At 45.0% G+C, this 22940-nt stretch overlaps 1 protein-coding gene across 4 annotated transcripts in view; it reads left to right on the forward strand.

Annotated features, from left to right (window-relative positions):
* The window catches only part of PRKCE (protein kinase C epsilon), a 542503-nt gene that overhangs the window by 349200 nt on the left and 170363 nt on the right, over positions 1-22940 (forward strand). For all 4 annotated transcript variants that reach the window (XM_027555170.1, XM_027555172.1, XM_027555168.1 and 1 more), the window contains 4 exons: positions 2245-2374; positions 16141-16283; positions 19892-19988; positions 22623-22822. In XM_027555170.1, coding sequence (XP_027410971.1) covers positions 2245-2374; positions 16141-16283; positions 19892-19988; positions 22623-22822 — 570 coding nt within the window. The remainder of the gene's footprint in view (positions 1-2244; positions 2375-16140; positions 16284-19891; positions 19989-22622; positions 22823-22940) is intronic.

Consider the following 22940-nt stretch of genomic DNA (forward strand, 5'->3'; position numbering starts at 1 on the left):
AATGACAGGTGTGAATGCGAGTAGAGGAGTTATCTGTGTTCACGATAGTTGATTTCAAAGACATACTTTTAATTATTGGTGAAATAAATAAATATCATATAATCATAGGCCATTAGGGCGAGAGAGACCCTGGACGGGATTATAATCAGTTAGGTTTATAATCAGGCTTCCAAAAGGAGGCCCTTCTATTTTTAAGAAGCAGGGTCTTCTACCTGCTTCTTAAAAACAATTCAACAAAGTGACACCTTGACACCCAAAGCATTTTCCATCTTTATGGAAAGCATTTCCATCTCCTTTTGATTTCACACCATCTCTGGAAAGCAGGAAGTCACGAGGCTTAGACTGAGTATCCCATGTCCCTGGAAAGCAGACAGCCCAAAGCACCAAAGTCGTTTACTGAGGTTCTACAGTCATGGTAGGAAATCGCAAGTCACTGTCCCCTGGCTCTCCTGACTCCTGTTGTAGGATCGTAACCATAAGTATGCTGTTACTCTCATTAGTTTCTTAAGTAAATGAAAGAAAAAGGTAACTTCCTTGCTGTGTGTCTGTCTGTCTTCTTAGGGACATTTTATTGAGCACTTCCTGTATGCCAGATGATTGCTCCATGACCCACAGAAACAAAGAGGAATACATGATTCCTGCTCTTAAGGAGCTCATAGGTGAAGTTGCTCAGTCGTGTCCGACTCTTTGCGACCCCACAGACTGTAGCCTACCAGGCTCTTCCATCCGTGGGATTTTCCAGGCAAGAGTACTGGAGTGGGTTGCCATTTCCTTCTCCAGAGGACCTTCCCAACCCAGGGATTGAACCCAGGTCTCCCGCATTGTAGGCAGATGCTTTACCATCTGAGCCACCAGGGAAGTCTAAGGAGCTCATAAGTCTCAATAAGTTTTTAAAAGATGATCTCATAAGTTTTATCAATTGTGAACCTCTGCAGATGTTTAAACTTCTTTCACACCTCCTTGGAAGGAGACCCTATGACTTCATGCCATGCAGGCTAGAGTGTTGAGATTTGAAATGCACAGAACCCAGCTTAATCTGTGACCTAGTCTTTCTGATTGTATTTTCTGGCATATTGAGCACTGAAAAAGAAGTTACCAATGAGGCGTGTTCCCAAACTTGGTACATGTCCCAAGGGAGATTAATTGCCAGGGATTGATTGGGTTTCTTAGTGTAGTGGAATTGGTTGCCTGTCCTGCTGCTCCCTGAAGCCAGTCTCTTTTAATTATATTCCTGGCCCATTGGGGTGATGACTGTGCCCTCTGCTGGGCACAGCCCTCGGGGGACGAACCTTCAATTTCATTCTTTTGTGTAACCACCTGCAGTGTGAGGCATGTATACACTCATCATACATATACACCCCACACTCACATGGCTCTAAACACCAAGCATGTAATGCCCTCCCGTTAAAAGGGGGCTCTGCCAACGGGCTCCCTGGAACTTTTGGCCACAAGCACTTGGCTGATGGCCTCATCCTGTCTGTGTCTCTGTGCTCACACTTAGGACTCTTGCCGTTCCCCAACTAACCAAGAATGCTCTCTCTCTGTGTTATCTTCCTTCCTTCTCTTCCTCTTTGGCTTTTAATAGGAAGATTCTCTCTCTCCCTTTTCTCCCTCCCCGAGTCCTTGCTGTTGGTCTTCCTCACCCCTCTGATGCTGTATCTTCCTCTGAGTGCTGTGTGCGTCTGAACTGTACCTGTGCTGCCCTCCTGGATACTCGCAGGCTCTCTGACCCTGCAGCCCAGTCTTGTGTGTTTGTCATCATTCTCACTCACCATCGTCTGATACTTCAGAGTCCTTAGTGGCTGCAGCTGAGGGTCACACAGCTCTCCTGCCCCCACAGACCTCCTAGTCACCTGGGATGCTTCCCTACCTCTTACCTTGGTTGTCACCACATCCCTCTGGGGCCAGTCCTGGGAGACCACGACTCTCCTCTTAGTATCGACCCAGCATGTCTTCAGTACGTACAGTAATATGTTTCCTGCCTCTTCTGCCCCCAGGGTCTCATTGATCCCACAGTCCTGTCCCCTAATGACAACTCTTCAAGGCCAAAATGTGAGGTGCAGATTGAGTGCTATGTGCCATGGGATTTGGAGGTCTGGAGTCCCGGATGGGACTGGTAGGGGATCAGAGGCCACAGAGAAAGTGGGGTCAGGGCCCTGGGAGGAAGGCTGTCTTCACCATGTTCCCAGAGAGGCTTCAGAGCAAGGAGCTTGGCTTTGACCCTGTGATTTGCCGTCCCTGCAGGTGGGCTCCCAGCGGTTCAGTGTCAACATGCCTCACAAGTTCGGGATCCACAACTACAAGGTCCCCACCTTCTGCGACCACTGTGGCTCCTTGCTCTGGGGCCTCTTGCGGCAGGGTCTGCAGTGCAAAGGTAAGGCGCTGGGTCCTGCTCCCCCACTCCCCTTGCACCTGAGCCCCTCTGTCCCTCCACTTAAAGAATCTTTCTTCTTGGAGCCTCGAGAGTGCTTTCCAGGGCTGACCAAAGGCCTGGGCCCAAGCCCTTGCTAAGCTGTTGTTAGTTACTCTGAGCATTTGCCAGACAGTCTCTGTGCAGAGGCCTTCCAGCGGACTCCATAGAGGGAATCAGAAGAGAGAAAGTGTGACTCCACCTTTTAAGATAGTGAACAAGCTGGGACCACAAGATGAGTCTGAAAAAGTCCAGGAAAAAATTAAGGAAAAGATACACTGGAGTAGAAGGGAAGAAAAGTTTTTGGAGTTAGACTGTGAAATAAGTCACAGACATTTTTTCTGTCACCATCCGTGGTTCATAGTTTACTTTCAGAAAAACGCCTTCTAAAATGCTGTCACGTGAGACAGATTGCTCCTTCACAGACCTGTGATGGATGTTATATTATCCCTCTGGCCCCCATGAGGAAATAGGCTCAGAGACTAATTTAACCTCTTCATGTAGCTCGTGAGCAGAGGTAGGGTTTGAACCTTGACCTCTGGGTCTGAGTTTCCTCCTTTATTTCCTGCTGTTCTGCCTTTGAATTGACTTCTGCTCAAATGTGTGTACTAAGGGACACAGGTAATACCACATAATATGGGGAGGTGAGTTCACACTCTGGGGTCCAGTGTCACAAGCTAGTCTAACTTGCTCACAGAGTTGGACAACCATGAACTATTGGCTAGGAATACCTCACAGACACTATTTAAAAACAAGTTTTTATTATTTTATTAAATATTAAAATTTTATTAAGTAAATTTAAGCTTAAAAATGAAAAGGTATTAAACTATGAAATTAGTTTGTTATAAAAACAGTATTTTATTATTACTGAATGCATCATTAATAAATTCCCATTGTGGAAAAATTAGAGAAAGAGATAAAGTATAAGAAGGAAACTGAAGCTGTGAACCGATTGGTCACTGAAAGGATCCCAGTGAGAGATTGGAAATAAGGTATTGGCTGTAGTGGGAACAGAGAAGGAAAATAACCTAGGAGGTGTTGATGAGTGATTTATTGTCTGTAGGGATCAGATCCAGCTGGGAGGATGGTGACACCACTTGCTGAGACAGGGAACCCATGAGGGAGGGCAGGGCTGGAGGCAGAGATGGTGGAGTTGAGCTGGGGACGTGTTAACTTTGAGACGCCAGTAGAAAGTACATGAAGCTGTCTGACTGTTGGAAATTCTCAGTGACACTCGGGAAAGACGTCTAGATGGAGCATTTAGATTTGGATTTGTCAATGTTTGAGTAGTAGTTAGCCTATAAAGTAGATATCACCCCCAGGATAAGTACCTTGAGTGAAGAAAGAAGAAGACACCTTGGGAGTCTGGGGATGAGGTAGGGTATCAGCATCCTAGGATGCGTGTGCAGAGGAACTGCACGCTCTGAGGGAAGGGCCTCGTAGATAGGAGGGAAAGCAGCACGGAGTGGAATCATAGAAGCCGAAAGAACTGAGAGTACTTTTTAAAAAATTTAAAAAGGGAGTGATGGATAGTGCCAAATGCTTCCAAAAAGTTATTTAAAGTAAAAAGTACAACATGGGAAAATAGAACTACCATATGATCCAGCAACTCCACTTCTGGCTATTTTCCTGAAGAAATAGAAACACTAATTTGAAAAGATACACATACCCACTGTGTTCACTGCAACATTATTTACAATAGCCAAGATATGGAAGCAACCTAAGTATCCATCAACAGATGGATGGGTAAAGAAGAGGTGTTGTGTGCACACACACACTCACACATGCGTGTGTGCAGTGGAGTAGTACTCAGCCATAAAAATTAATTAAATCTTGACATTGGTGACAACATGAGTAGACCTAGAGGTATTATGCTTAGTTAAATAAGTCAGACAGGGAAAGACAAATCGTGCATAGAATCTTCTTGTTGTTGCTATTGTTGTTCAGTTGCTAAGTTGTGTCCCACTCTTTGTGACCCCGTGGACTGCTGCACACCAGGTTTCCCTGTCCTTAACTATCTCCCTGAGCTTGCTCAAATTTATGTCCATTGAGTCAGTGATGCTATCTAACCATCTCATCCTCTGCTGTCCTCTTCTCCTTTTGGCTTCAATCTTTTCCAGCATCAAGGTCTTTTCCAGGGAGTCGGCTCTTCACATCGGGTGGCCAAAGTATTGGAGCTTCAGCTTCAGCATCAGTCCTTCCAATGAATATTCAGGGTTGATTTCTTTAGGATTGACTGGTTAGATCTCCTTGCAGTCCAAGGGACTTTCAAGAGTCTTCTCCAGCACCACAATACATAAAACAGAAACAGACTCATAGATATAGAGAACAAACAGGTGGTTGCTGGAGGGTAGGTGAATGGGGGATGAGGGAGATTAAGAGGTACACACTTCCAGTTACAAAATAAAAGTTACAGAGATGAAATGTACAACATGGGGCATAGACTGAATAATACTGTAGTATCTTTGTATGGTGACAGATGGTAACTAGACTTATTGTGGTGCTCATTTTGTAATGTATAGAAATATTGAATCGTTATGTTTGTGCACCTGGAACCAGCATGGCATTGTAGGTCAGTTATGCTTCAATAAAACTGAAAAAAAAAGGTGGAACATGGAGTTGGATTTAACAATGAGGAGATCACTAGTGCACTCAGCAGGAGCTGTCTTGGTAGGGATGCTCACCCAAGTGCAGAGGCTGGAGTGAAAACAGAAGGTGAAGTATTTTCAGGATATTTTATATAATCACAAAAAAGACAGTGGAAAAAGAGACCATTAGTGAGCCAGGAGAGATAGGGAATTGTTGATAGAACAGGGGTGGAGAGATGGATACCCCTCCTCCTGGTGAAGGGAAAGACTCAAAGCCAGGCCTGGGTATGGATACATGTCCTGTGTCAGGGAAGGGAGTCTAGGAGGAGATGACTGGCAGAATGGTCATTTAAGTTCTGAATCTTTTGAGGGCACTGCAGTTAAAAATAAGTTCCTTTTTTAATTAAGTTTTTAAAGGAAACTCCTTACTGTTCTCCATAGTGGCTGTATTAATTTACATTCCTACCTACAGTGTAAGAGGATTCCCTGGTCTCCCACCCTCTCCAGCATTTATGTATAAAATAGATCACTAAGGAGAACTACTTTATAGCACAGGGAACACTGCTTGAAACTCTGTGGTGACCTAAATGGGAAGGAAATCCAAAAAAGAGGGGATATATGTATACGGCTTCCGGTAGCTCAGACTGTAAAGAGTCTGCCTGCAATGCAGGAGACTCAGGTTCGATCCCTGGGTTGGGAAGATCCCCTGGAGAAGGGAATGGCCACCCACTCCAGTATTCTTGCCTGGGAAATCCCATGGACAGAGGAGCCTGGCGGGCTACAGTCCATGGGTTTGCAAAGAGTTGGACACAACTGAGTGACTAACACACACGCTTATGTATGGCTAATTCACTTTGCTGCACAACGTTGCAAGCAGGGCATTGTAAAGCAACTATGCTCCAACAATAATTAAAAAAAAAAAAAGGTCAGCAGATAAAAGACAACCCCAGACTGTAGCACTTCTAACATGAGAGCAGAAAAGTCTTTTTAATTACTCTGTTTCTGATGTTGATAATAAAGATTAGGTAGTGATGACATTAATTAGAGTGTTACCAGTGATGAAAGACAATAAATAGCACGCCATTTCATTTTATTAGCTAACCCTTGTTAATATCCCCAACTTTGATCAATACAGACATTGGCCAGGCTTCTGAGTTACGGGGTGGGGCAGCAGTGGGGAGTGAGTTCCCTTACTTCTGAAATAGGAGATCCTTTTCAGAGTTGAGGTGAGAAGTAAGGGGGGTGTGGAAGGCGCAAGGAGGGTTGGAAATAGCTGTCGTAAGAAGTGAGGACGAACAGGACGGGAGGAAGCGCTGGTCGCTGACACATCTTAGGTTCTGTGTGAGCTTCCCAGATGTCGTTTCCCTTTCTAGAATTCCAGCACATGACCTGAAAGAAACAGGGCCTGTCCAAAATCCTTTTTGCCATTAAGTGACATGGAAACAAAAAGAAGAGAAAGAAAGCAGTGCAGCAGGAGTCTCGAATGCTTTCAGCAGAGGAGTGATGCGCTCTTGGAGAGTGGTGTAGTGCTTGCCAGGAAGCAGCGCGCCTGCTTTGGATGGGACTCCGATGAGACCATGTCTGGTTTTAAGTAACTCTATTAATTATTGATCTATCTAGGGAATCTAAATGAAGACACCATCATCTCATAAATATTGATAACTTAAAGAGGCAGCCCAGACACCCAGATGTGGCTGCCAGAGCTGTGGGTCCCTGGATGACCCCGGGAGAAGGCAGGGCCAGGGAACCGTGTGTTCAGCTCTGTTTTGGCAGGAAGCACCCTAAGCCTGCTCAAGTAAAGGATGGGGAGAATGAAGCTGCCTCAAGTGAGGATTCCTGGTCATTGGAGCCAGTGGGACATGAGAGGAACAGGCTACACAGAGATGAGAAGGTAGAGGCCATTCAGAACTTAGGGCCCCAACAGAGGCTTACAGATACTCCTGTCCTGTCCTCTGTTACCATGGCTTGGCCTTTTCCCTCTTGCTTCTTTTCTCCTTCTGCTGTGCTTTTCTCTCTCATTTTTTAGATTCACAGTAAAACTGAGCAGAAGATACAGAGATTTCCTGTATATAGCCTGCCCCCACATATACCCAGCCTCTCCCAGCATCAACATCTCCCCCACCAGAGAGATGCATTTGTTAAACAGTTGCTGAGCTTACACTGACATATCACAATCGCCCAATGTCCATAATTTACATTAATTTCACTCTTGGTGTTGGGCACTCTGCGGGTTTTGACATGTATAATGACATGCATCTACCCTTACAGTATCCTACAGAGTGGTTTCACTGCCCCCCAACCCCCTGTGTTTTCTTCTCGCTTTTTATCCTTTTTCAACCTCAAGTCTTTTTGTCCCTGCAGGCCCCTTATCCTGTGGAGAGGGTGATGGCCAGAAGAGGCTGGGAGGGTCCTAGGCAGGGGCCCCTCTTATCTGGGTCTAAGTCTGGTTCCACTCCTTTGATTGCTAAGAAAAAGAAATCAAAAATTACTGACCTGCCTGGGGTCTCAGAGCAAGTCCCCAGGAAGCTGGAGTTAAACCCAGGCAGCTGGCTCCTGCACTGCCTCTGGTCTGTGATCCACACCCTCTCCTGTCTATGGAGACTCCATCAGGTCTTCACCTTTGTTGAATCAGGCTGGCTTGGCCTCCTGGGCTGGAGCCCCCATCCCCTGGTCATGGTGGGATACAAGCCAGTTGACCTGCTGGTCTATAGCTTCAGCTTTGTTGCCCATCCCACTCCTGGGGATAAAACGTTTAGGTATTTTCAATGAAATGGGGTTTTCTCAAGCTTGCATCTATAGAGAAGGATCCATGAGATGGTCCTGGTCACTCTCCCTTCAGCCTGAAGTTGCCTGAGCCACACGGGTTCAAGGGTGGTGGATATACTCTTCCAGAGACTGTCCCTCTGTCAGCCAGGGAGAGAGAGCATTATTACCCCCTTTTACTGGCGGGGATGGAGACCAGTGCACACAGAGGGGTACGACCAGGGACCCGTGGGAACCCACCACCGCCCTCAAGGCTGCCTCCTCCCTCCCGCAGCCCAGAGGGGCCAGACGCCTGGAGAGTGCTCAGAGGCTGTGTTTGAGGAACTGAGCTCCTTTATCAGGGTAGAAAGACACCAGCACTAAGGCAGGATGTTTCATTGCTGTCTTTTTTCTTTTGGTCACCTAGCAGGGTCCTAGCTTCTCAACCAGGGATTGAACCTGTGCCTTTGGCAGTGAAAGTGCAGAGTCCTAACCGCTGGACCACCGGGGGACTTCCTCCTGTCCTTTATCTTACGACTTAAGTGCTGGCACAGGTGCGCTGTACCTCTCTATAGACTCATTGAGGGTCTGTCTGAGCACCTCAGCCACTAGTAGCCTGTGCAAAAATTAGCTTCAGATGTTCAAATACTAGCATCACTGAGGCATTTGCTCTTTTTGTTCTTCATTTTAAGTCTACTGCTTCCTTAACCTGACCTTCATCTGCACAGTGAATGCCTCCAGAGTCCTCTCACATGTGCTTTATTTCTCCATTGACTTATGGAGTCAGTTTCCCCAGAGGTAAAGACTCCCAATACCTTATGATTTTTGTTTCCTTCTCTAAAGAAGATGTGGGGTTCTCACCTGCCCTGGCCACCCGCCCCGCTCCCCACTTCTCTTCTGCCTGTGAGCTTACATGTCTCCAGCACAGCTGCCTTGACATCACCCAGCATCTGGGTCAGTTTAACAGAAAGCCAGACCTCTTTACACAATTCAGTCTGCCCTGCAGCACCTGCAGCAGCCCTGGCTTCCCTGTCCTCCTCTGGGGTGAGCCCCCTGCTCCTGCCTGTCCACCCTGACTGCAGCTCTGTGCCAAGGTAGGGAATGACGTACAGTTGGAAAAGGCCTGGCCTGGAAAGTCCTGAAGAGTCTCCTTCCTGGCTTCTTGACTCTCTCTGAGATCCTATCCTAATAGCAGCTGTGAGCCGAGGCTGCTTTTGTGGACTAAGGGGGAGAGAGTCACTCCCGTTCCTGCAGGTAATACAGATCAGGCCATCTATTTGGGGCAAACCCCCTAGGCAGAGAGCTGGAAGCAGTGAAGATCCCAGATTAGGAGTCTGGGAAACTGATCTGTGCTGGTTCTGCCACTGCTTGGGCTGGGTAGTTGCAGGGAGGCCCCCTGGCTAGGCGACCCTGGGCTTCCTTTTAACTCCAACTGCGTGCCCACCTTCTGAGAATCATAATGAAAGTGATGAAAAGTGGCATAGGAGCTACAAAGATAGGAAGCAGGGAAGGTTTTCTCTCTCCCTTCCCTTCCTTTCTTCCTTCCTTCCATTAAAAAAATGGATATTAAAAAAAAAACAAAAACAGTAAAGTTATGAAAAAGGATTTATATTCTCATCAGTTTTGAAAATATCAGCCCTTTACTATTATTTTTTAACAAACAGTTTCCTTGTCATCTCCAGATTTGCTGGAGAAGGAATGGGTTACCCACTCCAGTATTCTTGAGCTTCCCTTATGGCTCAGCTGGTAAAGAATCCGTCTGCAGTGCAGGAGACCTGGGTTCGATCCCTGGGTTGGGAAGATCCCCTGGAGAGGGGAAAGGCTACCCACTCCAGTATTCTGGCCTGGAGAATTCCATGGACTGTATAGCCCATGGGGTCACAAAGAGCTGGACACAACTGAGTGACTTTCACTTTTCCTTGTCATATCTTCAACTTTTATTTGTATTTTTAGAGTTAAAAAAACACAAATAATACACAAATAATTCTATGAAAGATTCTAGCAAGACTTAAGTATATGTATAAAAATATGAAAGTCCGTTATATTCTCTTACCATGTCTGTTTCCAGCCCTAACCTCTGCTAACAATTTGCTGGGATCCTTTTAAGCCTTTTTGTGTACATCTGCTACTCCCATTCTTGTCTCCTGCCCAGGACTCTGTATGCATCAAGCACTCTCCCATCCCTGCCAACCTCCATGACACAAACACACAACTTCCTGCTCACAGTTGTGTGTGTTTTGCCCCTGAGCATGATGTGGCTGGCTGTAACCTGTTATGCTATCAAACCACTGCTCTGGCTCACCCACAAGGGCCATATGACTCTCATGTAGAGATTTCTGGAGGACACTTAGGCCTGCCCATCTGCCTTTGTCACTGTTCTCTCTCAAGGTCTTCTGCCTGCTTTGGGAGGATTCCAAACAGCCTAACCCACCCCACTGCAACACCAGCTTTAATCTCAGCTATGGAAAGGGTGGAAACATGGGAGCCAGAATGCAGGTCAGCATGCCCCAGCCCCTGTCTGTCCTGAGGGCAGCACCACCTATAGCGCAGAGTAGGAGCTCAGCGAATGTGTGATGAGACACTGGGCAGAAGCAGAATCATAATCTTCCTTTTTGAAGAGCCCCAGCAGTGCAGCTCGGAGTAGGCAATGGCACCCCACTCCAGTACTCTTGCCTGCAAAATCCCATGGACGGAGGAGCCTGGTAGGCTGCAGTCCATGGGGTCGCTAAGAGTCGGACACAACTGAGCGACTTCACTTCACTTTTCACTTTCATACATTGGAGAAGAAAATAGCAACCCACTCCAGTGTTCTTGCCTGGAGAATCCCAGGGATGGGGGAGCCTGGTGGGCTGCCATCTATGGGGTCGCACAGAGTTGGACACAACTGAAGTGACTTAGCAGCAGCAGCAGCAGTGCAGCTCATCCCGGTGAAGCGGTTGAAAAATGAACAATATGAAGCAGCCTAGATTGGGAATCCTCAGGGAACTGGCGCTGGGTGCTCACCAGTCCAGATGAGGGAGAGAAGGGGGTGATTCAACTGGTTTGTCTGCCTTGCATTACCATAAATGAGCTTCACGTTTCTTTGGTTCTAACATTTACTTTCTCTTCCTGACCTGCGGCCTCCAGATGTTACTTCCAGCTTCCAGGAACCCGACTGTGGCTGCTTAAATTATGTCAAGTTCTCTTCTCTCAGCCAGCTTTGCCCTCGTGTTTCCAGACTTTTCAAAGCTCTTTCGAAGTCGCTTTTTCATGTGGTTCATGTTAACTGACATGTCACTGGGTTTGTTTTTTTTTTAACCTTACATATTAAGACAACTACAAAATTCTCCCAAAGAAATAACAGAATTTTTTTAAATGAAAAATGAAGTCCCCAAAGATCTTTCTTGTTTTGCTGACCAGTCAACCTGAGCAAATTTGTTTCATTAGGATGGACAGGTCTGGTGTTACAACACCAGAGGGCGCCAGCGGCTAAATCACATAGATAAACGACCCATGCTACGAAATCGTCTCTCTTCATGCGGTTGCTTCATTCTTGTCTATTCTGTCACCTCAAGAAGAGACAGAAGAGAACTTGTATGAGATGGGATGGGTGGACATGTGCAGATGAGCTGAGCTGAGTGTCAGAGGGTAGTTTTGCTAAGGGCAGTGGGACAGAGAATTCAGAGTGCTGTTGCCTGGAGTCTGGCATGGGTCTGAGGATTTTTGAGCATTTTTAGTAATAAATCAATGCATGCGGCACCATGGCCAGGCTGTGGTGGAGCTTTCTTTTTGTTTATATTGCATGAGAAAGCTCCCCTCCCATCAGCACACATGCTTCCCCACCCCCATATTCCTGCCTTTGGCTCTGAGGGCATCTTCAGCCACGTAATTCATGTGAGCTCTTCAAGCCTGGGTTGGAGATGAAAGAGAGTAGGGTCAGTGCTATCCCTCCTCCAGGTCAGTGGTCAGGTAGTCTAGAACCCTTAGGTGTGGTCATCCTGCCTGGTTTTATTTCAGAAAGTCTGTGTGTGTGTATGTGTGTTAATAGACTTTAGCTTTTGGAATAGTTTTAGGTTCAGAGCAAACTTGAAGAGCAAGTACAAAGATTTCTGGCATACCCTCCTACCCCCTCCCACAGACAGCCTTCCTCACTATCAGTATCCACACCAGAGTGATACATTTGTTAAATCAATGGACTTGCATTGACGCATCATTATCCCTCAGTTTACATTAGGGATCACTCTTCGTACTGGACATCCTGTGGGTTTGGACAAATGTACAACATGCTGTATCCATCCTTATAGTATTTATACACAGTAGTTTCACTGTCCTGAAAATCCTCTGTGCTTTGGCTACTTATTCTTCCCTGCCTCCCCTGCAGCCACTGACAACCCCTGATCCTTTTACAGCTCCACAGTTTTGCTTTTCTGTCGTGGAGGAGCATGTCATGTAGTAAGAGCTACATACAATGTATAGGTTTTTTTTCAGGTTGGCTTCTTTCACTTAGTAATATGCAATTAAAGTTCTTTCATATCTTTTCATGGTTTAATAGCTAATGTACTTTTAGTACTGGCAAATATTCAGTTATATGCATGTACCACAATTTAGCTGTTCAGCTACTGAAGGACATCTTAGTTGCTCTGAAGTTTTCATAATTATGAATAAAGTTGTTGTACACATCCATGTGCTGGTTTTTGTGTAGACCTACATTTTAAACTCATTTGAGTAAATACCAGGAGTGTGATTTTAATGTCTTCTTGGAGAATTGTTCCCTTATTGTGCCCTTTGATATCTCTGATAAGTTTCCTTGCTCTGAAGTCTACTCTATCAGAAATTAATGTAGCTATTCCTGCTTTCTTTTAGTTAGCATTAGCATGGTGTATCTTTCTCCATACATTAATTTTAGTCTATATGTATCTTACATATTTAAAGTGTGTTTATTCTAGATAATATGTACTGGGTTTCTTTTTTGATCCACCCTGACAATCTCTGTCTTCTACTTAATGTATTTAGACCACTGACATTTAAAGTGGTTTTCAATATATTTGGATTAATAATCATCTTTTTTTGTTATTGTTTTCCATTTGATGCCCTCGCTCTTTGTTTCTATTTTTGTCTTTCACATTTTCCCACCTTTTGTGGTTTTAACTGAACAATTTATAAGATTCCATTTTTTCTCTTAGCATATCCATTCTTCTGTTGTTTTTTAAAACTTATTTTCATGGTTGCCCTAGAGTTTGCAATATACATTTACAACTAATCCAAGTCCACTTTCAAATAACGCTCTAATACTTCACAGATAGTGCAAGTATCGCATGTGGGCTAAGTTGCTTTAGTCATGTCCGACTCTCTGCAACCCCATGGACTGTAGCCCGCCAGGTTCCTCTGTCCATGGGATTCTCCAGGTAAGAGTAGTGGAGTGGGTTGCCATTTCCTCCTTCAGGGGATCTGCCTGACCCAGGGATCGAAACAGCATCTCTTATGCCTCCTGCATTGGCAGGCGGGTTCTTTACTACTAGTGCCACCTGGGCAGCCCCAGGTGCAAGTATTAATACCTTATAATAACAAAGAAATTCTTATTCTTCTGTCCTACTCCTCATATCATTGCTGTCATTCATTTCACTTATACGTAAGCATGTATTTTCTATACATATGATGCATATAAGCATAATAATCGAAAACATTGTTGCTGTTGTTATCTTGAAAAATTATCTGTGAGATCAAGTAAGAACTTAAAAAATAAAAGTTTGTATTTTACCATCCCTTATTCTTTCTCTGATGCTCTTCCTTTCTTTGTGTAGATCTGAGTTTCTGACGACTGAAGGATGCTATCAGCCATTTTCCTTCTTCCTGAAGAGCTTCTTTTAACACTTCTTGCAAGGCAGGTCTATTGGCTATAAAGTTCCTCAGTTTTTATTTGTCTGAGGACGTCTTTATTTCTCCTTCACTTTTGAAGGATAATTTCACAGGGAACAGAATTCTGCATCTTTTCCCCCTCTCAATACAGTAAGTCCCCTACATATGAACCTTGAGGTCGCTAACTTTCAAAAATGTGAAGGAGTGTACCCGTGACCAGTCACGTAAGTTAGTCACATGCCTGGGTGCATTGCCACGTGTGTGCTTCCTCTGTAAGTGTTGTGCTTTGGTGTACTGTATAGAGTACAGCAGTGCAGTGACTGTATTTCAAGCCCAGGATGTCTAGGAGCAAGTGTGAAAGCAGTGTTAATGTGACTGTCACTGCTAAGAATCACCAGCTGTTGTACTTCACTACTATACTTTTCAAGGTTCTATAGCACTACAAGAGTACGAGGTACTGTGCTGTAAGAATAAAAATGTTTTATTTTTATATTTTTTATAAGCAAATATTATAAATCTATTACAGTACAGTGTTACATAGCCAGTTGTGTTAGTTGAGTACCTAGGCTAACTTTTTGGACTTAATTGGATTTATGAACATGGTTTTGGAAGAGAGCTAGTTCATATGAAGGGGATTTATTATACTTTAAATATTTCACTCTACTGTCTTTTGCTTATGTGGTTTCTGAGAAGTCAGATGTAGTGCTTGTCTTTGCTTCCCTTTGGGTAAGGTGTTATTTCCTTCTGACTTCTTTCAAGACTATTTTTCTTTATCTTTGATTTTCTGCAGCTTGTATATGATATGCCTAAATGTCGCTTGATATTGGTTTTGTTCTTTTTCATTTATCCTGTTCTTTCCTGTCATTTGTTGGTGTTCTCTAAGCTTCCTGGGTCTGTAGTTTGGTATCTGAATTTACTTTGAGGGCATTCTCAGTCATTTTTACTTCAAATATTTTTTTTGTTCATTTTTCCCTTTTTTTTTTTCCTCCTGCTAGTATTCCCATACACGTTACACCTTTTGCAACTGTTCCGTATTTCTTAGATATTCTATATCTTTTTTTCCAGTATTTCTCCTTTTGTTTTTCTGTTTTAAAATTTTCTATTGACACATACCCTTAGCATATTAATCATAGTTGTTTTAAATTCTTGGCTTGGTTATTCCAGCAACCCTGCCATGTCTGAGTCTGGTTCTGCTTCTTGCCCTGTCTCTTCAAACTGGTTTTTTGCCTTTTAATATGCCTCATATGTGTGTGTGTGAGAGAAGGATAGTCAGACATGACATGTAAGTAACAGGAACAGCAGTAATAGGCCTTTAGTAACACGGTGCTAAGGTGTTGGGGGAGGGGAAGCATTCTGTAGTCCTGAGATGAGATCTCAGTCTTTCTGTGAACCTGTTTCTCTGAACTATGAACTGTATACATGTTTCTCAGGGTTTCCCCCACCTTATATAGGACAAGATAGCTAACACAGGTTGGAGTTGGGTATTTTCCTTCCCCTAGGTTGCTTAGTATCTGATAAAGCTACAGTAGTTTAATCTCTGATGAAATAGCTTCTTCTTAGAGCCAGCATTGTTAAGAACAGGGAGCTCTGCTGTATTTCAAAGTTCCTTCCCTCTCTCCATGTGATCAGCGTGTGGGATTTCTTTCTCCAATATTCCCTGTGAGAGCATGGTCAAACGACTAGAGGTAGAACTCACGAAAGTGGGGGGACCCTATGACGGGGTCAGCCTAGAGTCTTTGACAGATCGTCCACTCTGGGACCCCAGCGGCTCACCATTTAGTGGTGCTTGTCCTCTGGGCTGCTGCTTGGGAGTTTCTGTTCCACTAAGTCATGATTCATATCTGTCTCTCCCACAGGGCAGCAGTTTGCCCTGTGATGTTCCTTCTCTGTTAAATCTCAAGAAGACTTGTTGATTTTCTAGTTTGTTCAGCTTTTTACTCATTAGGACAGAGCAACAAGGTCCAAGCTCCTCACATACTGGACTGGAGACCAAAACAGTTTATGTTTTCACCTTGGATGTCCTGCACCAAGGTCAGCTTAAGTGATGCAGATGAAACAAAAAACAAAATTCAAGCATGGCCTTTGTTCCTTTGAATCCAGATTTTGGATTTGAAAGGGACCTTGGAGGTCACCTTATTCAGGCTCCTCATTTTTAGAGGTGAGCTTCTTTAGAGGCTGTCTACTGTGAGTATTCCTCTCTCAGGAACATTCCCACATTACAGCAGAGAAATATAGTGGACTGTATTCAGGGGGCCCATTCGGGTTCAGCATCCAGATGAACTTTCTTCAGAGAAACCAATTAAATTCTACGGTCAGTGTTCTGCTCCCTGAAAGGAAATTTCAGTGTGATTTTTATTTATCCATAGCCTGATTATCTCCGTGAGGTGGTTGATTTTAGATCTGTGTGAGGGGACGCTGGGTGATTTTTTTATTTTTCTTTTTTTGTCTTCCTGTATTTTCCAAATTCTAACAAATGAACGTGTGTTCCTTTTACAATCAGAGCACAATAAGGTAACATTTTAGGCCATGACCCTTTGGAAGCCTCTCCTCCGTGTCTCCTTACAGTCTGCAAGATGAACGTTCACCGGCGCTGTGAGACCAACGTGGCTCCCAACTGTGGCGTGGATGCCAGGGGTATCGCTAAAGTATTGGCTGACCTGGGTGTTACTCCAGACAAGATCACCAATAGTGGCCAGAGGAGGAAAAAGGTAAGTGGTTCTTGGGTGATGTTTCTGAAGCTCCGTGTGAGCCAGCATCTCCGTGCTGATTTCCTGAGAGTCCCTTGGAATATAATTCTGAGACTGCTGGGTTGACACACTGGACTTGAAACAACATGTGCTTAAAAGAAAACAAAGAAGGAAAAGGCATGCAGGTAACACAGAAGTCTCCTTCAATTCCAGAGGTGAGGAAAAGCCAAGCAAGTCTCAAGTGTTGTGTTTCTTAGGGGTACATCACCTTCGAGGTGAGGATTCTGGAATTCCCTCCAGAAAATATTCAATTCTAGACAAGGAAGTAGCCTTATCTGCCTCCAAAACTGGCATGACAGCAATGTTCACATTTGAACTTTGCCTCTGGTATCACTATAATGAGGATAAATGGATGAAGAGCTGGAAATACATTCTTTTCTAGGGAGCAAGCCAAGAAGATTTGTGATAGTGCTGGCACTTGGCTGCCCGAGGAATATTGTTAATGTCCCACGACATGAAACATCTGGGCCTGTCTTTGGTGACCAAAGCCCTGTCTCTATCTGTGTGACATTCCGAATGTCAGTAGGAAAAGATCCGTTTGCTAAAATGTTATTTTGGTGAGTCAGGGCCCACAGATGTAAACAGAGCTAAAGATATCTCTAGCATTTTGTTTGAAGGCTTGTCCTAGCCTTGGCTCCTAGCCTAAAAAATGTAAGAGGGCTCTGAAAGAGTAAGTTAATGAAAAAATGGGAACCATGTTAACTGGGCAAGAAATCCTGGTAGGGTGGTATGGGCAAGTGGCTCTCATTGCCCAGTGCATACATACATACATACATACATACATACATACATACATATATATATATATATATATATATTTTTTTTTTTTTTTTTTTTTTTACTAAAAAACAAGCCTGACAATGGGTGCCTCGACAGTATTAGCTCCTAAATGTTGTCCCTAAATTTTCCCTTGAAATACTTTCTGAAGGGCTTTGTGTTTCCCTTCTTGTTCTAGAAGCTGCCCATACCTTTTCCCTGCTGCCTCTCAGAGGAGGCTTTTCCCTTGAATGGGAAGGTCTGGGTTGTTTCCATCTTCTTAAGCATTTTCTTCCTTACTTTTTGAATAAACAAAGTTATTTTGTAAGGTTTAGAGGAAAAAACACCCTCTCCTCCTGACTAACGTGAGATTTTGTGCTTCTGGTGGCTCTTCTCAGCTCTTGACAGTCCCACTGGTGGAAGCAGGACCCAGGACATTGAAGCTACAAGCAGAATGTCAGCACCCTTAATGCTGAGGCCTTGCCCAGAAGGCAGGTTGGACAAACACCTGTGATGACAGTGCTGAACACACGTGTGTGTAGGATCTACAGAGAGTCCTGTTCAGCAGACACGACTGTGCCTTGCCTGAAGTAAACTGGTTTTAGCAAAGGCAGAGGAACCAGAGATCAAATTACCAACATCCACTGGATCATTGAAAAAGCAAGAGAGTTCCAGAAAAACATCTATTTCTGCTTGATTGACTATGCCAAAGCCTTTGACTGTGTGGATCGCAATAAACTGTGGAAAATTCTGAAAGAGAAGGGAATACCAGACCACCTGACCTGCCTCTTGAGAAACCTGTATGCAGGTCAGGAAGCAACAGTTAGAACTGGACATGGAACAACAGACTGGTTCCAAATAGGAAAAGGAGTGCGTCAAGGCTGTATATTGTCACCCTGCTTATTTAACTTATATGCAGAGTATATCATGAGAAATGCTGGGCTGGAGGAAGCACAAGCTGGAATCAAGATTGCTGGGAGAAACATCAATAACCTCAGATATGCAGATGACACCACCCTTATGGCAGAAAGTGAAGAGGAACTAAAAAGCCTCTTGATGAAAGTGAAGAGGAGAGTGAAAAAGTTGGCTTAAAGCTCAACATTCAGCAAACTAAGATCATGGCATCCAGTCCCATCACTTTATGGCAAACAGATGGGGAAACAGTGGAAACAGTGTTAGACTTTATTTTGGGGGGCTCCAAAATCACTGCAGATGGTGATTGCAGCCATGAAATTAAAAGAAGCTTACTCCTTGGAAGGAAAGTTATGACCAACCTAGACAGCATATTAAAAAGCAGAGACATTACTTTGTCAACAAAGTTTCGTCTAGTCAAGGCTATGGTTTTTCCAGTAGTCATGTATGGATGTGAGAGTTGGACTATAAAGAAAGCTGAGTGCTGAAGAATTGATGCTTTTGAACTGTGGTGTTGGAGAAGACTCTTGAGAGTCTCCATCTGCAAGGAGATCCAACCAGTCCATCCTAAAGGAGAACACCTAAAGTCCTGGGTGTTCATTGGAAGGACTGATGTTGAAGCTGTAACTCCAATACTCTGGCCACCTGATGCAAAGAGCTGACTCATGTGAAAAGACCCTGCTGCTGGGAAAGATTGGGGGCAGGAGGAGAAAGGGACGACAGAGGATGAGATGGTTGGATGGCATCATTGACTCAATGGACATGGGTTTGGGTGGACTCCAGGAGTTGGTGATGGACAGGGAGGCCTGGCGTGCTGCAGTTCATGGGGTCGCAAAGAGTCGGACACGACCGAGCGACTGAACTGAGAAGTAAACTGAGTTGGAATCTTTTCTGTCATGGAACGTTTCAGAGAAAACTCAACACCTGCCCCCTCCCCTGTATTTATATGGCCTGTAATGAGAGTAACCAGGCATTGTCTATCTGTCTTGCATTTGGGAGATCCTGGTGCTAAGAAACCAACATGGAGAAAATAAGGAAGGAGCAGAGTCAGAGACTAAGAGACTTCAGTCCTGACAGTTTTATTGCTGTGTTGCTTCTCATGCAAAAGCTGGAAAAAGTCAAGCAAACCAAGTAGTACCTTTAGTTAGTACGAGAGGATGGGAGACAAGTGCCCTTGGCCAGAAGCTGAGGGAGCTTCTACGTGGGAGCATCAGGCTTTCTGGAGCCTGAGTTACCTTCATAGTGCCCCTTGCAAGCAGCCGATCATCCAGAAATGACGTGTGTGCACAGTGGGTAGATCAAGAGTAAAGGGGAACAGAGTGCTTGTGATCTCTTGAGTGCAAACTTCTGCCCTTAATGGGAACTTAGTATGAATATACCAGCATCTATGCCAAGAAATAGACTTCATGGAGGATGTCCTGCTAAAAATTTCCTGATTGCCGACAAATATCGATACATCTGAGAATGCTGGTTGAGCTTCTGTTGTGTGCATCACTCTGTGAGATCCCAGGGGCAATACAAATACCAGATAGGCTCTTAACCTTCAGAGAACCTACAGTCTACCTGAGCAGAGATCCCAAGTTAAATAAAGCTGAACACGGTAGGGAATAAATACCAAGCAGCTGTCAAGTTTGCTCTGGATGAGATAACTATCATTGCTTGGGTAGGCAAGAGAAGTTTCATGGAAGGGGTAAGGTTGAGCTGACGTCACTTGTTTGCTTTCCTTTCATTGACAAAGGAAACCTTGAGTCTCTTGCTTTCAGATGATCAATTCAGCAAGAGCTACTGTGCACCAGGGTCTGCTACCACCCCTGGCGTCGCATCCTGATGCCTTTGACTTTAGGGAAACTCCCCATCTCCTTTCTGACCCCTTTCTCCCCTCGTTCTCTCCCATTCTCTAGCTCATTGCTGGTGCTGAGTCCCCGCAGCCTGCTTCTGGAAGCTCACCGTCTGAGGAAGATCGATCCAAGTCGGCCCCCACCTCGCCCTGTGACCAGGGTGAGGCCCTCAGATTTGCTTCTTTACCTCTGAGCTGTGTCCTTGGAAGGGCCAAGGAGTCCAAGGCTTGAGAGTGTGGCACTGAATGGCTCCGCCACCCTGGCATCACTCCCAGGCAGGGTAGAAGTGAGAGAGATGGAGAGCTGCGGTTCTTTTTCTCTCGCCTATCTTCCAGCTTCCACGTGCAGGAGAGGCAGAGAGCGCAGCCCTTCTCTCACCACCCTGCCCAGCTCTGCTCCCAGCCCCCTCAGCACCGCTCAGTTGAGTTGAATCTGACTTCCTTCCTCCCTGAACTTCACCATCATACCCAAAAGTTGAAATCAGGGCAGGAGTCTGGAGATGGGTGGGTGGGGATAGGAAGGTGAAGCTGGCAGAGCCTGCGAGAAGCCAGCTCCACACCTGACTCCCCTCTAGAGCTCAGCTCAGGATGTCTCCTTCTCCATCAAAATATGCTGGAAGTTATCAAAGGTTTCTGAATTCTGCAAGTATCCAAGGATGCCAAGACTGAGGAGGGATGTATACACTTTAGACCTTCCCCTCTGGTAACCAGAACCAGATCTCACTGGGAAGGGATGTTTGTATCTGCAGAACAGGGATAATCATTAACAAGTGAGAACAATAGTGCCTTGATGTTCTATAGCCCCTTTTGTCTTCCTTATCCTCATTCTACACTCAAGCCAACTCTCTGTCTACGCTCCCTTACTGTCCCCAGGTTACAGGGTGAGAAGTGTAAGGCAGAGAGTTAAAAAGTTTTGTCCAAAGGTCAGGAACTAAGTCAGTGGTAAGGGTGAGATGTCACCCCTTATGGCCTAGGGACCCCATTCTCAGAAGCCTTGCCATAGAACCCTCTGTGGAGGTCATCACTGCAACCCAGCCCTTCTTCCCCAGAAGTAAATAAAACAACCGCAGGGGGTATGCCAGTCCTGAGGTCACAAAATTATTGATCTGAGTCCCTCTTCATGCTTCTCTGATTAACTTTCTGCACCTTTATACTCTGCTTCCTTTCAAAAGAGGTTTGAGCCCTTCGTAAATAATCCAGTGGTTCCCCGGGGCCTCCAAACAAGCAGTTGCTGTCCCTGTCCAATGTGGGCATTTTCAGGTTTTGCTTTTTTAAGGCTGAGAGCTCCTTTGAGAGCTTCAAGGGGACAGAGTCATATGATAAAAAAACCCCAGGCAAGCATGAGGCAACTGGATTTGTAGGCCTGGTTCCTGCCCAGCCTGCTGTCCCACCTCGGCAGGACACCATGCCCCTCAGGACCTCTCTGTCCCCCGTCCATGAAGGTACAGTATTTCCCAGCCGTATTGTGAGGACAAATAGATGTGAAAACCTTCTTAGCAAGACAGTGCATTATCACCAAACTGAAATAAGGCACAATTCCTCTTCTCTCTGTTGTAAGAACACATAGAAAGATATTTTCTTCAAGTTTTAATATCCCCAGCATCCAAGTTCTGTCTTCCAAAATTTGTTTAATAACTTGCTTGCAAGTTATGAGCAGAAGCTGTATGCTGAGAGCAAAAGTTATACTTAGTTAAGAGTAAGTGATAGAAAACCGCGGCGCTGGCACGGACATATCTGTAGACTTGGAAGCTGTCCTCACCTCTCCCTTGCACTCTGTCCCGGCACATCTCAGAGAAGTCACGCCTGCAGATCGTGGAGCCTTCACAGGTCTCAGTCCTTCTGTAAAGGAGCCAAAATTGTCTTTATGTCAAGCAGCAGCGGATCAATCCTGCTTGATTCTGATTCCCAAAGGTTAATAGTTCGTGTTTCCCTCCTGTGATCCCAGTTATTCACAAGCATCTTTTAAAATTGGATTACCCTCGAGATGTCCACTTCTCCACAAAGGAGCGTATGTCTTGGTGAATGTATAGCTGACAACAAAGTTTTCTCAAATAGAAAAGGTCAAAGGGTCACCCAGCATTATCATCCCCAGGTTAATTCAGGTCACATACTCTGCAGCAGCACAAGGCTGTGTCATAGTTATGAAACTGCTGAGGAATTCCTGCCCCATCTGAGATAAATTTGCAACATGTCACCCTTGGGACATAATTCTTTTGTTAATGATAAGCCCACTGCTCATTCAGTTAAATAACTTTATGGAAGATGGGTATTTAGAATAAACCCAGCAATAAAGCCAAGTAAAGTCCCTTAGAAGGTAAAGGCTTCTTAGTCCCGGTTATTGAAATAATTACCTCACTAGTAATTACTGTGACAGCGGTTTTCCATTAGCCATTGTTTTAATTTTCAAAGGAAACTTGAAGGATCCCTATTGCCTTTGGGAGGCCAGAATTCTTGCACTACACCTAGAACAATGCAACAGGCTACCAGCTGAAGGGGGCTTACAGAGAGGTGGCCCCGTCCCAGAATAAAAGGCAGATCTGAAGGAGAGGATTGGCGGGGACCATGTTGTTCTCGTTGTGTTCCTAGGCTTTGCTGTACATTAATTAGGTGCCAGTGAAAGTGTGCAGAGCAAATGAAGGAACTTACAGGAATGCGTCGCTGCATCTGTTGCTGTGAAAAACCAGAGGGAGGGTTGAGAGTCATGGTGCAGGGGGGAACATTCTGAATATCAGATCCTAACAGGAAGGGCTTGTGAGGTGCGCACTAATGCAATATCTTGTCACTCTTGGTCCTAGAAATAAAAGAACTTGAAAACAACATCCGGAAGGCCTTGTCATTTGACAATCGAGGGGAGGAGCACAGGGCGGCATCATCCACCGATGGTCAGCTGGCAAGCCTGGGTGAAAATGGTGAAGTCCGGCAAGGCCAGGCCAAGCGCTTGGGCCTGGATGAGTTCAACTTCATCAAGGTGTTGGGCAAAGGCAGCTTCGGCAAGGTCTGTGGCACGCAGGGGCAGAACTGCTGGTCTGATCCAAAATTAAGTGATGAACATTTCAGCTGGTCTGGTTATGTTTTCCTTCCTGGTTGAGTGACAATGGCCTGAGGCCAAGCAG

Source organism: Bos indicus x Bos taurus, chromosome 11, assembly GCF_003369695.1.
Source record: "Bos indicus x Bos taurus breed Angus x Brahman F1 hybrid chromosome 11, Bos_hybrid_MaternalHap_v2.0, whole genome shotgun sequence".
Lineage (NCBI taxonomy): Eukaryota > Metazoa > Chordata > Mammalia > Artiodactyla > Bovidae > Bos > Bos indicus x Bos taurus.